Raw genomic sequence first — 16,789 nt, 5'->3', positions numbered from 1 at the left:
ATCTGCTTGAGGCCGGCCACGAGGAGGGGCAGAAAAAAAAAAAAGAAGAGGAGGGAGGTTCATGACACTACCGAGGGATATTATTATTAGTAGTAGTGGTGGTATATAACAGCTGTACTTTATCAAAGACAGTTAAAATATCATCCATGAAAAAGGGCTGTCCTGTCACCATAATATCTTTGGTGGTTTTGAACCCAGGACACTTGATTATAATAATAATTAATACTGAAAACTTACTGGGGAAAAAAAAATGGTATCAGATTTTATCTTAATGAAAAATAACTGACTAAAAACATTTTTCACACGGGAGCCATAACTTCAGTAGATGCTGCAAAGTCTTGAACATTTTAAGACCGATGGGTCGTTTAATAAATGCAAAATGTCTTGGTGCTGAACTTTTATTTTAGCGTCTTAATATTATTTTCATAACTTTGTTGAGTTTGCATCAATTTGGGAGGTCGTTTTGAAAACAAAATGAGCTGGAATCTGAACGCCTGAATAAATCTTAACATATTAAAGCTAAAATGCACAATTTAAATCAACTACCGAGACATTTTAAGATTCGGCCACATCATGTTATGTGTGTGTAAATCCTCTAGATGGTAGCATCCCTCATCTCCAAACCTCGGCCCATCATAAACCATCATTACTTCATTCAGTCCACAATTGGAAATGGAAAACTAAAAATTTTCCCTAACCCTAACCCTAACCCTAACATCTGGATAATTTAGCATTTACAAAGGTGAGGGGGGATACTGTTATATTGTCACAAAGTTGTCTGGAGTCTTGTTGTTAAAACTTTTTTTCTCTGCTCAGCCTGACAGACAGTTTAAAAATGTGAACTGGTCATCATACTGATGCGTGAAATGAACTGTTATCTGACACTGACCAGAGAAACACACAGCTTCCATTCATGTTCGCTACACTTCCTTCCTGTTCAGCTCACAGATGACTTCTAATACATCCAATAGGAGGGTGTCGCAGAGCTACTTTATTCTTTAGCAGCTATTACTCCTTTAAATTATAATGTGCTGACCAATAATAGTAATAATAATAATAATAATAATACTAATAATAATAATAATAATGAAGTAATGTAATTTGCATAGTTTAATATAAGTATAATATTATTAATAATAATAGTAGTAATAATGAATATTATAATATTAGTATAAGATTATTAAGCAGACACATTAGACCTATTTAAACTGCATGTACAGTTAGATAATTGAGGAAACTCTTTTATAATGTACATAAAGAACCGTTTAACCCTGTGTCTGTATGTATTGTTATTATTATTTATTAATTATTATTGTATTGTATAGTTTATATTGTATATTTGTGATCCCTGAGGTCTTATAGACTGGGGTGACTCCTCACTTGTGACATCACCTCTGGTCCCGTATAAAAGGCCAGCGGTGACTGAAGACTATCACAGACCCCCAGCTGTTCTGCGTACTGTAGCCTGATCATCATGCGTGAAATAGTACATCTGCAAATTGGACAATGTGGCAACCAGATCGGCTCAAAGGTAATAAAAGAAGACGCTTCTCCACTGCTGAAGTTGTGATTTGCACTAGGCATGACTGTACCATCTTTTATTTATTTCCTTGACCAACATCTGAACTGCTTAGGACAATATGAGAGATTGTTGTTGACAATTATTGAATGCATTTTAATATGACAATAACAATATAATAACCTGTTAAAATGTTCAGTTTAGGTTGATACAACGTAAGAACGTCTGTAATTTAACTCTCTTTTGGAGGATGTAGGTTGTGGTGTTGTTAAACTGGATTGAATTAATCTCTAAAGTGTTTCTATTTAGCTTCGCCCTCTGATTAAAATGGGGCTAGAAACACAATACAAATCTCTAGTACTACGAACCAATGAACGGGCGGTAATGTGTATGTTTTAGCTGTACTTATCTTTATTTTTTGTTATGTTTGTTACATGTATCGACATACGACGTACTGTTGCTTTGCATCTTGCCACCAACAGTTGTGACACAGTGGCGCAGGGTGTTCCCTGTCAAGCATTCAGTCAGAAGATAAGAGTCATAGCAAGACTGGTATGGGTGGGACGTTTTTATCGTGGCTAACACAAAACAAGGGAGAGCAACTATAAGATAATAAAGTAACACATGATCCGTTCCAACACTGGAGAAAGTGGCCGCTGAAAAAAACAACAAGCGGCTAATTCAGATATAAAAATATTTTTAATGTTATGTGCAGCACTAAAATAAAACCTATATAAAAAAAGCAGACGTACATTTCCATTTAGAAGTGCCTATGAATTAGAGAGTGTAAAAAAGACAAAAACTTGAAAGTATAAAACAGATAAATGTGCTGGGTAGATCATCAGTCATCAGCTGCTCAACTAAGAACCAGTGCTCATCACTATGACCGGGATGTTTCCCCTCTTTGTAGTTCTGGGAAGTGATCACTGACGAACATGGGATCAATGCAACTGGCATCTATGAAGGAGAAAGCAACCTCCAACTGGAGAGGATCAACGTCTACTTCAATGAGGCGCACGGTAACTGGGATTTTCCAAGTGCCATTAGTGTTTTTTTTTTTTTTTTTTTTTTAAATATTGTTGTAAAATTTAAATGTATGGTGTCAATTTCCAGCTGTGTCAGTGATGAATTCTCATTCTGCATTCAGGTGGTAAATATGTCCCCAGGGCCTTGCTCGTTGACCTGGAGCCTGGCACCATGGACAGCGTTAGAGGAAGCCGCATCGGAGCCCTTTTTAGACCAGACAACTTCATCCATGGTGACATATTCATATTATGAAATATTACATGTGACTGACCTTTTTCTGCTGAGTCTTGATTGTTCTGAGTTGGGTTTTTTTTTGGACAAGAGAAATAACCTAGTCTGTCTCCTAGTGTTTTAAATTGCCTAAAATTTGCATTTATGATTGTAATGTAAACTTTCCAGTGAGAAAACATTGCAGTTTCTAATGTGTTTTGCACTTAATCCATAGAACACTACAAATGTTTTATAAATCTGAGAGTGGGCTGAATAATTATATGACAAACTGAAAACAAAAACATCACATATAATCGTAGTTGTAAGTGTTAAACTAACGAAAATGACATTTAGTGACAACACAGAGTTCAAAAGAGGCGGCACAATGTTTTTACAATTGTCCTGCTTTTTGTATGCTGGCCTGACAAACACACTTTTATTTATGCGTCACAGGGAACTCAGGGGCTGGGAACAACTGGGCGAAGGGTCACTACACCGAGGGAGCCGAGCTGGTGGAGCAGGTGATCGACAGAGTGAGGAATGAGAGCGAAAGCTGCGATTGCCTGCAGGGCTTCCAGCTGGTTCATTCGCTGGGCGGCGGCACCGGCTCCGGCATGGGGACCCTCCTCATCAACAAGATCCGAGAGGAGTACCCCGACCGCATCATGAACACCTTCAGCATCATGCCGTCCCCGAAGGTCTCCGACACGGTGGTGGAGCCGTACAACGCCACGCTGTCCGTCCACCAACTCCTGGAGAACACAGACGAGACCTTCTGCATTGACAACGAGGCCCTCTACGACATCTGCTTCCGCACCTTAAAACTGACCACGCCGACGTACGGGGACCTCAACCACTTGGTTTCCCTGACCATGAGCGGGGTCACAACCTCGCTGCGATTCCCGGGTCAGCTCAACGCAGACTTGAGGAAGCTGGCTGTGAACATGGTGCCGTTCCCCCGCCTCCACTTCTTCATGCCCGGCTTCGCCCCTCTGACGGCACGCGGTAGCCAGCAGTACAGAGCCCTCACCGTGCCTGAGCTCACCCAGCAGATGTTTGATGCCCGCAACATGATGACGGCGTGCGACCCAAGGCGAGGGCGATACCTCACCGTTGCCGGTATCTTCCGTGGCAAGATGTCCACCAAGCAGGTCGACGAGCAGATGCTAGCAATCCAGCTGAAAAACAGCAACTACTTCGTGGACTGGATCCCACATAATGTCAAGGTGGCCGTGTGTGACATCCCACCTCGGGGCCTCAAAATGGCCTCCACCTTCATCGGCAATAACACGGCCATTCAGGAGATTTTCCGCCGCGTCGGCGAGCAGTTCGCCATGATGTTCAGGAGAAAGGCTTTTCTCCACTGGTACACAGGGGAGGGCATGGATGAGATGGAGTTCACCGAGGCGGAGAGCAACCTCAACGACCTGGTGTCAGAGTACCAGCAGTATCAAGAAGCCACCGCTGATCTAGAGTGGGAAGCAGAGGATGAAGAAGAGGAGGGACCCGCATCACAGGCGACAACTAAGGTTGAGTCTCGGGCGGAGGTGAAACTTGAAACAGTGACAGAAACGAGCAAAGACACTGTAGATGAAGATGAGTAGAAGCCGCGACTTGTGAAAGGATCTGGGAAATATTATGTGGCTTTGTTGCTCTGAAAAAGAACTCTTATTTTGTAGGTGCTATGACATTTTTCAACGATAATGCTAACTTTGGTATTTGTGTTAATTCAATGATTTGAATATGACGCTTGTATGTACGTTTCTGAGTGTTTTTTCTATTGCATTAAATATATAACCATGGACTTTTTTACATGTATATATAGAAGAAATTATGTTTAGTCAGCTCTATGTAACCCACTGCTTTAAGAAGGATATTGTGATGTTTACATTGTTTGAGGAATATTGTTTTTATAGGAGCTATGACGGTAAATAAAAACAGAAAAACCAAAAACTGATGATGTGGAGTATATTTATTGTGACAATTTAAAAAAAAACAATGACTTCCTTTTTCTACTGTGTTTTATCATTTAAGGTTAAACTGAACCAAACTTAGCTGCAGTGATGGACAGGCCTCTGATAGCATGCTAGCAGCGATACCGCTCAAGGCTGTCAAAGTGTTTCCTCCCACTTACACAAGTCTGGGTCAGAGAGATTACACATAACTTGGCCATAGCGTCTGCAGGCTGAGATAAGCACACATTACGTGGAGATGTCCCAGCACGAGGGCAATTCAGTTGAACAAACTCAGTGTACTGGACCAAAGGGGACACCTGTAAATCACATGGAAATATACTGTAGGTTTTGTTGATAAAAGCAGTATTAGCTCATTGACGACTGATTCATGTTACAAGGTGGAAGTAAGGTTGAGGAAAATACATTTTTTACTAATTATAGGTCAGACTTTGTTTGTTCCACAGTTTGTACTTTGAGTTATGTCGTGATCCCTCAGATTTCTCCTGCAACCACGCACGGGAGGGCACATGCTGAAATGAAACACACGTGAGATGTATGCCACCTGTGGTAAAAGGTCACAAATGCACATTATATAATTGAAAGCAATGACTGGTGCTCCTTTGTTTGGTAAATCCACATTAAACAGTGTCAAGGTCATGTGCATTATGTTTGATATGTTTGGACATTTAAACCACATTGGACATTTTCGAGTGTTGATTTTAGAACTTCAAAGTCGCATGAGGGCGTTATATAAAATATTACATACACAATATCAAATGCTGCACAGGAACAAGTTCATGTGACTGAGTTAATAAAGTTTTGACCTGTGGCTTGACCCTATTGCGTCAGCTGGGAACCTGCAACCTTCACCCATCTGGGATGTGTAACATCAAAGGTTAAAAGGGCGATTACCATAAACGCAGCATTGAGAACTAATCTAAAACACAGACGTTAAGACGAGGCTCATACTCGGCAAGGTTCAATTCATGTGTTAGGTCGCAGATTAGTTCTCAAGTTTTTATTTGAAATGCTTATTATTCCGCAGTCTTCAAGGTCAGGGTACGCATGCGCCGTGTACCAGACTACCGGAACTGCGTTTAACACTCATGTGACTGCCGCTCCGGTGAGGGCTGCGGAGGAGGAGGAGGAGGGGGAGGAGACTAGTACTTTTCTCTGAATGTAGTCCTCTGATCGCTGTCAGTGTGACTGTGCCGACCTACCGGTTTACAACGCGTTAGCCCCGGCTTCTCCAGCACCTCTCAGACAGAACCATGAAGATCTGGACTTCAGAGCACATATTCAAGTGAGTTTAGCCACACAATGTGTTTACTACAGATGATTCGGCCGTCAAGAGTTTCGCTGTCTGGTTCAAACAGATAAGTCACACCAGCTGGCATTTAATCCAGTGAACGGCATACGGCGGGGTTTAGAGGACAGCAAAGCTTCGCCGGAAAATGCGGCTAATTATAACTTTAGTGTCATTAGCTGTGCATGCTAATAGTATAAGCCATAGATATGAATACGGTTTAAGCTTTAGCAAAGTAGCGAGATTCTTTACCGGTTAATGTACGTTGGCGCTCAAAGAAGAAACACAAATAGACGACTACACTAATACTTTATTATATATTTATATATAATGTATAACAAAATAATGCTACAGTGTCTCTGTGCACATCTTTTGCAACGGGGTTGCGTAAGCTCCCATCACTAGTACAGTGTAACCTTTCACCTACATTCCGTCGTAGCCGCCTTCGTCACTTCTAGTGCCGGCTCATTCACACGTCTCCATAGCAACAACAAAACGCCTACGTCTGACAACCACGTAACGTAACAAAAAATCTTCCCTATATTCATTTTGAAATTGAAAACATTTGAGTTTCCGAGACACGTGCTGTGATTTAGACCTACCGGTAATATTGTGTTACTGTCTGACTGTGTTATATAATCCACCAACCATTTAATTTGTAAGCAACATGTAACAATTAATGTCGCATAGTAGTAAAGCAGGATTGTAAACATGCATTGAATATGTTAATAATAAAAAAAAATGTAGAAAACAATCCACCTGTAAGGACACTAATATATTAAATGAACTGATTATCACTATGTGGCTAGTAAATACTTGTGGCATCCACACTTGTGTGTTCAATAGCATTAAATAAAACTTCTTCATATGTTTTTCAGTGGATGCAACTTATTTACAGATTCTTATGTGTTGTGGCCTATCTCTATAATAATTTGCTAAGTATGTGATAACTAAAGCTCTCAGTTCAGACTAGTATAAAATGGTAATACTTAAGTAAAGTTGTACTTCATTACATAACCTTCAGTCACACTGCAGCACTAAATATATAACACTGAGTTTTTAGTATTACAATAATTGTTTTTTTTTTTTCCTTGGCTTTGCTTCAACAGCCATCCTTGGGAGACTGTGACCAAGGCTGCTATGCAGAAGTACCCCAACCCCATGAACCCCAGTGTGATCGGAGTGGATGTTCTGGACAGAAACATCGACAAACAGGGACGCCTCCACAGTAAAAGGCTGCTCAGCACAGAGTGGGGTCTTCCATCCATAGTCAAATCTGTAAGTGTCAGGACACAAAAAAATTCTCGCACTCTATGGAAAAAGAGACTAAAAGGTTATAGTAATCTGGTTTTATCCTGGACCAGTTCAGTACCATTGAGAGGTTAATGCTTTCCATCCAGCAAGCATGACCTTAGCCCGCGTGGCTATTTCTGTCCAGCTGCAGCAAACCTGGTGGCTGACTGAAACCCATTCGAGTTCAAGGCTCTGTGCCACAGCTCGTGCGTTACAGAACACGGTAGTGCCATTTCTGTCATTGCTGAGCTGTACCCCATGACAGCATGTGTTGTAACTTTCCATCTCTGCGTCAGCTCATTTCAAACTAGAGGTCACGTTAATTCACCTGTTTGTGAATGGAGGCCTCTGGATTTCTACGACATGACATTGAGCTTTTTTCCTTGGATCGCTGACTTTTTGAACTCGGATGATAAGGCTACAGTAAACAAATAGTCTGTTACTCTGTCTTCTGTCAGTCTGTATAAACAACACTGCCCAGTCACTTTCTGTTCTGCAGCACAAGGTGTCTGAGGAAGGAGTTGTAGTCTCTGGTAGCATCTATGAATAGCCCTTTTAATTCCAAGGACAGTCCATGTCACAGACTGTCCCAGTGATTGATAGCATATTAACGCAGCTCTTAATCAGATTGTCTCAAAGGCAGATCACTCCTGAGCCTCACAGTATGTATCATGCAGACGTCTTGGAGCTCACCTCTGTACTTTTGTGTGAGGTGCTGTCAAAGCCTCAGCAGAGATGACGGAAAATCCCAGTAACATTATAAAGCTAAAGCTAGTGGAACAGAACCTTACATGCAGAACTGAAATGTAACTTTGAGTAAAGATTTGAAGTTTACATTTTGTCCTTGTTCTGCCTGAAAAAGCTACAAATTACTTTTACGTGGAAGTTTTCAATGTATTAAACTAAACTTGCGTGCAAATGAATTGAAATAAGTAGTGGTTCAGTGCAATCATGACTAATTTATTGTATGATATTCAAATGCAACCTGGGTATTTGTACTGGAAACATTGGTTAACAAGCAATTTAACATGGAGTTAAACTTTAATCTGTTTTATACGTTAACTTCACTTTATAGTAAAGTCCGTCTCTTTCTTTGCCTGCAGATCATTGGAAACGCACGGACGTACACGTATGTTCAGGAGCAATCGGTGGTGGATCCCAAAGAGAAAACGTTCGAACTTCAGTCTACAAATGTGAGTACATTTAGAACAACACGCCCTACTCTCGAGCTCATGTTGAGATTTTACTATCACTGTGCCAGTGAGAACATGACGTACATGAATGTGCTGCCAGATGAATGTGCTACTACAGGACATGGCACTTGCAGATGGAAAGACATCTCAGGTTTCACTTCTGCCCACTGGTAGTGCAAAATGTGACCGTTAAGTATGGAAGATACTTTCCTGATTTTGTTTAAAGGGTCATAGTCTATTAAATCTCATTATGAAACACACACAGCTCGGCTTTCCACCTGAACAAACACACAAGCTCAGTGTCTTAAATGGTGAATTATCTCTGGAATGAATTCCTGTTTGACTGGTTCACATTTCAATAAAGGGAGTTCACTGTGCTGTTGTGGGACCTGACAGGTCTCTCGGACTGGCATGTTATATAAGACATGTGCATATATCTTTGTTTGATTATTAATGATTTATTTTCTCGACAGATCACATTCACAAACATGGTGTCTGTGGATGAAAAGTTAACGTACAAACCACACCCCCAAGATCCAGAGAAGTGAGTTTTGATATTGCTCAAGTGAGACTTTCTTTAATTGTCATGTGATTCAAGGCGGATTTTGACTGTGACGTATTTTAAACCTCTGTCACCTCTAGAACGGTACTGACTCAGGAGGCCATTATCTCTGTGAAAGGGGTCAGTCTCAGCAGTTACCTGGAGGGAGTTTTGGCCAGTACCATCTCTGCAAATGCTGGAAAGGTAAGAGATCCCCTGTTTCAGATAGTTTCACATGTTGAGAATTAATCAAACTTTTCTCAGGGCCTGCTCCTCTGAAGTATGACTGTTTATGCTGATCACTTCAATCAAACTGAGAATGAGAATTTAAATCTGTGTTTTAGAATTTAGTTAATGAGCTGCCAACGTAAAAAACAAAACAAAAAAAACTTGTGACTCAGTTATGACAATTGTTTCTGCACCCATTCAGTCATATTGTTTTGGGTACTAAAAGTGTTTGTCATAGATTAGAATAATGTTGTTTTCACTGACATATACAATAAAACTGAAGATGCAGTCTAGACAAACGCGTAACCAAGCAGTTCTACACACAAACGTTATGTGAAGAAACTGTAATGACAGGTGATAATTACATCATTCAGATGTGAGTGTGACGACACACAGGATCTATCCACAAAGGAACTTGTTTGTATTGCACACTAAGTAGTTACAGAACACTTAGTATGAGGCGCAGCGTTATTCCTGTGGCTCTCTTAAATGCTGATCCTCATCACATGACTAATGGTGTATTTTGTTCCTGATCAGGGCCGTGAAGCCATGGAGTTGGTAATCAGGCGACTGAACGCAGAAATCGAGGAGCTGGCCGCCACAGCGCGGGGGACCATGCGCACCCCGATGGCCGCTGCAGTCACTGAGAAATGACACATGCCTCTGTTGTCCAGCAGTGTCTGAGCGAAACCAGTACGACCAGCATCCCTTCCTGGATGCTGTTTTGGTGCTCTGGGGTTTTTTTGTATTATTTAAAGTTACAATCCAACCATCTGGTTCACTTGACTATCTACATTAGATATATTTTAAGCAGCAGGCTGCAGCATGAGGAGGTCCTGTTGAGTGATTTCAGCGGATGCCGTCTGGCAGGACTGCAGAGATTAGAACTATGTGGCACACTGGTACAAGTTTGAACATCGTTTGTTCTCGGACGCGTGTGGCACTGGCAGAAATGTAGCCGTGGGCGAACTGGAAACATCCAAACAATGAAAAGTGCCAAAGCGGACACTGCTTTTTGTCCAGCGTCTTCAAACCTTTGCCAGATGTGTTTTCATCTGGAAAACGACCTCAGAATGTGTGCGAGTCTCCTCTATCATGAACTCTGTTCGAAGTGACAGGGTCAAAAGAAAAACAGTTTATGGTAAGATGTACAGGAGAACTGTACTGTAATGACTGCTTGTGTTTAGGTACGATGGCTGAAAGTCAACAGATTACAGGGGTGGTGGTCACATGCAGTGTATGTCAAGGGCACATGTGCTCAGATCAGAGGAAATCTCAGTGGGGTTTATTTGTGTAAGCGGGCCATCTCAACAAGGTTTTTCTGTGGGACCTCAGTAATAACAAGACACTGTACCAGGCAGCGTGTGTTGGCCTGATTATAAACTGTATTGTTGTTATGTAATAACTAATATTGTTATTAAGGTATAAGTGAAATGAAGGGATCAAGCTACTTGCCATATTTATGTTTTTGATGTAGAAGGCCTTCTCAAATGCAAACTCATTACAACACAGATGTAAACGGTAAAAACTTCATTTACTCAACCTTGAACTTGTTTGCTGAACTGAAGCAGGTTTATACCTGTGAAGGTTCTTGGTCATCCAGGCCATGGTATATCAAAAAAAAAAGGTCAAACTGAGGCAGCTGGACTTGTAGTGTTTCCTCTTACAAGTCCACTCACACTTGTTTCAGCTTATTTATTTTATTTTATTTTTATTATTATTTTTAGATATTAAGAAGTTTTATCAACATATAAGCCTCTCAGCACGTTCTTTCAATAAGAAGACCTCAAGACCATTACATGCACTTTTACTTGCACTTACAAACTTATCTATTCTAAGAAGAAAAAGCTGCTACACCTGCTGAGGGAGCTGACAATATGAGCATGTATCTGGGAAGGTCTTTTTTTCATACAGTGGACAGCAGTATGGTGATGGTGAACGAACAACAAACTAGTTTCTTTAAAATATCTTTTTTTTTTAACCTGTAACAGGAATATTTATTTTAATAGTTTTCTTTGAATGAGTGAGTTATTTATGGTGTGATGTCACATAACTAACCAGAAAGTGTACTTTATGTTTTTTTTTTGTTTTTTGTTTTTTTTTTTTGTCTAGGTGCCAGTGATAAAAAGAAATTCTCTGAACAAATGCAAAATGTGGCAATAAAATATTTTAACTTGGAAGTGATTTATTTTTTTATTTAAGGTGAGATAAAAAATAACACATGTCTGGATTAATCTAAAAAATGAAGTGTCCTTTTTTTAAAGTTAGCATTCAATACAGATTTTAATTCAAACTGTTTTTAATGAGGAATAGGTCAAATTCATGATTATTTATATTAAAACCTGGCTGAAGTGAAAGTCAATCACGGTCATTGAATGTATTAGAGCAGTCGTTTAGCTAAAGGCCATTAAAATAGATTTTTACATAAATAAATGGTTTAAACACTGAAGCAGTTGGTCTACATGCAGGGAGCATACGAAAGATGTTGCCTCTTTTCTGCCACACTGAGGCCAAATGCTAGTCCTACAATTTCATGTGGTGAAAAAATTAATGAAATGTTTGATGTGAATTCTGGGTGCCACCAGCATCCTTTTATTTCTTTTCTTTTTTTTTTCTTTTTTTCTTTTTTTTTTGCAAAGTTACAATTTATTAATTTTGCCCTTAACTTCTGAGGTGTCTGGAACACAGTGCAGAGACAGAAAACATCTACCAAATGTAGGGAAATATAAACTTCAGTATAGGAGATTAAAAAGTGCGGCTTGACAGATGTTTTGCAAATTTAGCTTAATTTACAGATATCACACAGGAATCCGCATCCAGTCAAATCCATCCACCTCCAGGGCATGAAGAACCAATCCATCTCCTAAAAAAAGAGAAAAGCTTCTTTATGAAAATAAAGCATCAGATCGAGAACATTTTCAGTTAACTGATCCTGATAATAGTGAGTTAAAATTTTTCAAAAACCCAGGGCTGTGTTTGTATGCAATGGACATGGACCAAGAGGGTCATTTGTGCCTGATTCTCATCATGGACAGTACACATGGAAACTGGGGAGGTAGGCTGAGGAGGGCATTCAAGGGTAATGCTCATAAAGTGGGATTTGTGACTGCTGCTAATGAGACAAATATCATCAGTGATCGTAACGAGGCAAAGCAAGTCAGAAATGGATTGCAAAAGTACAATTAAACTCTTTTGGAGTAACTGCATGAAGCCAAAAAAAGGAACATATAGCAGTGACAAAGTTTAGGAGCTCAGTGAATGGGCCAAACGTCACACAGCAGAGGTGGAGAGTATTGACATTCAAGGCCTGTTTAGAAGCCAAGAAGAAGAGCACTGAATACAAGATGGACTGAGTGAACTGAAATCCAGGAAGTTATCAAGGAGAATGAATCTCTCCATTAGACTGAAAAGTGAAGTCTTCAAATATTGAATACTGAATGTTAAAATGCAAAACCTGACAAAGAGTAAACCAAAGTTGAGTTGACCGAGGGAGAAACTGTTGAAGAAAAAAAGAAGGCACTAGAAGATAACGGGGACAAGGAGAAGAAAGCTCTGAAGGAGACAAAGAAAAAGGGGAAAGAATCAATCTTAAAGGTGTAGGAAGAAAACAAGAAACTCAAGAAAGAAAAGAGAACTAAAGGAGCATAAAGTACCAATGAAGGAGAATAACCAACTGGACGAGCAAAGAAGAGAATTTGACAAGACCAAAGAAAACTCTGGAGAGTGTATCATGAGCTGGAGAAGTCCAAGAAAGATCTGCAAGAATTAAAAGTGTAGACAATAAGAAAATGGAGGAGAGTAAGAAATATCTGAAGGAGTATAATAAGAAACTTGAGGGTGAGTTGAAAACAATGGAGGAGGAAAAGAAACAACTGGAGGGTATGAGGAACTGGAGGAGTCAAAGAAAGATCTGGAGGAGGTGAAGAAAGGATTACAAAAAAATAAAAAAGTAATGAATGAGAAAAATGCAGAACTAGAGAAGAAGAAAAAGACTTGGAAGAGACAGAGGATTAGAGGAACAAGAAGACAGGAACAAGCTGTCAGAGGACAAGAGAAAGTTTAAAGATAAAGATTAGAGGAACACAAGAAAGCACTGAAAAAGACTCCAAAAGATTGAGAGGGAGGAAAGACAAGAAAAGACAAGAAAGAACAAATGGTAAAAGAAAGAAAAAGAGGAAAGGAAAGAGGAAAAGGGAGGTTTCACAAGATCCTTTATACGTGTTTTTTTTACTATGTTTTAGTGAAAATAAAGATACAGTAGATTGTGATATAAAATGTTGGCAGACTGTACACTTGAAATTATATTAAGGTTATTAAAGTTTGGTATAGTAGCCTACAGTAAAACTTTCTCAGATCTATCCAGTTGCCAACTAATTGACCTTGCGAATGATAGCAGGACTGTCTAGAGAGCAGAAATCTTCTGTTTCCATATGAAAGTCGGTTCCAGACAAAGGGGGGGATTTTCCTAGCTACCTTTTGCTCTGGGAAAAGGGTTTGCTCATTAGAAATTGCGATGTTTAGTGATTGTTGGTATACAATATAATTGAGTCATGGATTTTTTTTTTAATTTAATAGATAACTACACGTGAGGAAAAGAACTGATTATTACAGTGTTTATACGGTGGAAAATTGAACACAGCAAGGATAATACGATTTTTTTCACTGTATATTTTCTAAGGTTAATGAAACGTACAATCCGGCTTCCGTAATTCCCTAATTCGCGCATGCGCAATTCAAATCTGGCGGTGCATGCTCGCCTTACGTCCGGTAGGGACAGTCGGCCACGGCAACACCAACAGAATACAACATGCCGAAGAAAAACACACTGCCTTCTGAAACACTGCAGTAAGTACATTAATGCACACGAATAAATCTCGACCTGTGTCATCACGAAAGAGCTGGCACTTATGTACGAGGTGCCGGGAGAGATTGCACACAATGCTAACGCACTTTGACCGAGCTTCTTCTGGCCTTGCAAGACTTCTGCAACGTTGGTGCTGACTGTTCTAAACACATTTCTTCATTAACTAGTAATTGTAAGCTTCCATTCAAAAATCTGGACACATATTGAAAGTGTGTGTGTTCAAACTTTTCACTGGTAGGACACTGAACCATTACGCATAGCCAAGCTTCACAAGTTGAGCAGAAAGCTGTTTCATGTGAAATGAGCAAAATACGACCAGTTAAAAAAATCTATTTTATGTCGGTTTGACTTTTCTACAAAGCGGTTACCCAATGCTTCTTGCAGGGTCGTAAATAATATACCTTTTTAACATATTCATTTGAGGAATTTAGCTGAAGTACTGTTGATTCATCCTCAAATGTATCTACAACTAAACCATCAGCTTGGCAAAGACTCACTCATATTCTTTTGATTTAACTAAAAATGTAATCTAGAATAAAGAAGACACTTGTTGTATGTTGACAAGTGTCCTTCTGATAACAAGAAGGTCTAAGATGAGCCCAATACGATAATCAAATTTATTAAATTGAGATTTGCTCGATTATTTTATAATCCACAAAGAAATGCCCCCCACCACAATCAGAAATCTAGAGATTTCTGCCATGGTGTGTTGTACTGGCAGTAGTTGAAACTTCCCAAATTCCCTTTCATATAGTTAGTCAGATAGTTTGAGTTACTTTAAACAGGCCTAGCACATCCCTCGTGGGTAAAGGATGAGTTTATTATACTTTCTGATGGCTTCATATCATTCAAGTTTGCAAAGATTTGTGTAATGCATGTAAATAAACTGAAGCTCAAATTCACTGATGTATCAGAAAACACCGTGACAAACTGCATCCCCTACATTGACTGTGAAATAAAATCACCATCTCTCCTACAATATCAGAACACATATTTCCGTTGCACGTATCAAAAGATGTATGTTTTGTGTCTTAATTGGATTCACTTTGGATGTTTATGATTAAAATTCAGCGCCTTTTTACTCACACACAATCCTAAAAGATTTAAACACTTCATCTCAGTAAGAGAAACTGAATCTGTGTATGCTGCTGTTTCAGGATCCTTGAATCTCTGTGGGCACAGGGAATGCAGAACTGCAGCACAAATGAGAACAAACTGAAAATCCAGCAGGCATCACTGGCAACAGGTCTTGTGGATGAAAGAATAAAGGTATACCACACTTGTTTTATGAAAGAGTGAAATTTGCTTTCACAAATTATGCAAAAATAATCTAAAACACAAGTAACCATTGTTCATATTGTACTGGTAAAGTGTTGGATTTACAGCAGGAACCGAAAGAAGAGGAAGGATGATGATGGAGGACAATCAAAAGAAAACAAGTCATTTAGCACCTCAACGAAGACAGAGACATGCACTGAAGGTAATGAAGGTCATTTTTACATTTTCTACCCTGTATATTAGGGTAAATGGATTTGGTCCAGGTTCCCAAGTGTGAACAGCGACTTTGTGTGTCATTCTGTTGTATTGTTTGCAATAGTTGCTCTCAACTCCCAGATGTGAAAAGTGTTCCTTGACAGATGTTTTGCTTTATTCCAGATATCACAAATAGTGTTTTTGAAAAGATGACTCAAGATGAGACAGAGGAGGTCGACTCTGAATTCAGCAGGCTGGCACAGGGAGAAGCGTATCAGGACTCATCATCATCAGATGAAGAGAGTCAACAAGGAGCAGCTGCTCAACTTATAAGAGGCATTGAGGGAAAGGTGTGTACATTTGTATACGTGAACAAATTCTTGTGTAACTGTCAAGGACCTAAATGTGGCCCCTCGACTCTCCCACAGTATCTGATCAGTCTGTCATCTCTTGTTTTGTTCAGGTTCGAGAGCTCCAGGCCTGTGACTGTGATGTTATTGTCATGGTTTACAACCACAACAGCAGGTACCTTTCTACAACTGGGACACCGAGAGCACTGGACTTCCTACGCTCTCAGGATCCAGGCATTGATTTCCAGTTTGCAGCAGCTTTATCTACCTCTTCTTGAGATTTGTATTTTGAACTCAGTAACATCATCACTCAGGCAGTGAGTTGGATGTTGTGCTCATGGGACCTTTGAACTCTTCAGAATATCAGATCCTGAACTGCTGACATGTTAATGCTTTCTGAAACCTGCTGTGATATTTGCAACACTTAAAAGTTGTTTAATTTAACTGTGCAACAAAGAACAGCAACCATCTTACCCTGAATGCATATATGCAGTTATTTGATGTGGCCACTGGAGAGTTTTATGAACCAGTACAGTAATTCTGAACATACAGAAGCTAAAGTGTCAACAGATTTTCAGAACTAACTGGATATTCTTCTACTGTGTAATGTCTGTCTCGTTTGTGTTATGATAGTTATTTGAAACATATATTAGTCTATATTAATTGTCATCAGAGCTGAGGAATGTACATGGACGAATGGTGGAACATCTTCAGCAACCCAACAAGTCCAGTGTCTTCTTGTTTCAACTTTGTTTTTTGGATTTATTTGAAGCTGGAAAATAAATGCCTACTTTGTCTCTGAATCCCGTCCAACTGAAGATATTCAATACG

General features: G+C 39.7%; 2 protein-coding genes across 3 annotated transcripts; both read left to right on the top strand.

Moving 5' to 3' along the window:
* The first annotated feature begins 1,378 nt into the window (after positions 1–1,378).
* On the top strand, positions 1,379–4,712 carry tubb1 (tubulin, beta 1 class VI). Its single transcript, XM_047582030.1, has 4 exons — positions 1,379–1,531; positions 2,430–2,538; positions 2,667–2,777; positions 3,209–4,712. Exons 1-4 carry the CDS (start codon positions 1,475–1,477, stop codon positions 4,357–4,359), a joined length of 1,428 nt encoding a protein of 475 aa, XP_047437986.1. The 5' UTR covers positions 1,379–1,474; the 3' UTR covers positions 4,360–4,712.
* A 1,132-nt stretch (positions 4,713–5,844) lies between these two features.
* prelid3b (PRELI domain containing 3) lies at positions 5,845–16,761 on the top strand. Of its 2 annotated transcripts, XM_047582034.1 has the most exons (10): positions 5,845–6,013; positions 7,126–7,294; positions 8,413–8,502; positions 8,976–9,046; positions 9,145–9,247; positions 9,809–14,116; positions 15,293–15,404; positions 15,507–15,615; positions 15,792–15,958; positions 16,072–16,761. In XM_047582034.1, exons 1-6 carry the CDS (start codon positions 5,982–5,984, stop codon positions 9,923–9,925), a joined length of 582 nt encoding a protein of 193 aa, XP_047437990.1. In that variant the 5' UTR covers positions 5,845–5,981; the 3' UTR covers positions 9,926–14,116; positions 15,293–15,404; positions 15,507–15,615; positions 15,792–15,958; positions 16,072–16,761. The 2 variants fall into 2 exon arrangements, with proteins under 2 accessions (XP_047437990.1, XP_047437989.1); XM_047582033.1 differs by lacking the exons at positions 5,845–6,013; positions 7,126–7,294; positions 8,413–8,502; positions 8,976–9,046; positions 9,145–9,247 and having other exon boundaries at positions 13,966–14,116.
* Positions 16,762–16,789: the final 28 nt, after the last annotated feature.

The sequence above is a fragment of the Mugil cephalus genome, chromosome 4, assembly GCF_022458985.1.
Source record: "Mugil cephalus isolate CIBA_MC_2020 chromosome 4, CIBA_Mcephalus_1.1, whole genome shotgun sequence".
Taxonomy (NCBI): Eukaryota; Metazoa; Chordata; class Actinopteri; order Mugiliformes; family Mugilidae; genus Mugil; species Mugil cephalus.
This window is presented reverse-complemented; position numbering and strand designations above follow the sequence as displayed.

Excerpts from the sequence above, each read along its gene's own strand:
- tubb1 (XM_047582030.1), top strand. The coding sequence starts at position 1,475 with ATGCGTGAAATAGTACATCTGCAAATTGGACAATGTGGCAACCAGATC. Across the intron at positions 2,539-2,666 it reads CTACTTCAATGAGGCGCACG|GTGGTAAATATGTCCCCAGG; the intron begins GTAACTGGGATT and ends TTCTGCATTCAG. Across the intron at positions 2,778-3,208 it reads ACCAGACAACTTCATCCATG|GGAACTCAGGGGCTGGGAAC; the intron begins GTGACATATTCA and ends TATGCGTCACAG.
- prelid3b (XM_047582033.1), top strand. The coding sequence starts at position 14,079 with ATGCCGAAGAAAAACACACTGCCTTCTGAAACACTGCA. Across the intron at positions 14,117-15,292 it reads CTGCCTTCTGAAACACTGCA|GATCCTTGAATCTCTGTGGG; the intron begins GTAAGTACATTA and ends CTGCTGTTTCAG. Across the intron at positions 15,959-16,071 it reads TAAGAGGCATTGAGGGAAAG|GTTCGAGAGCTCCAGGCCTG; the intron begins GTGTGTACATTT and ends TGTTTTGTTCAG.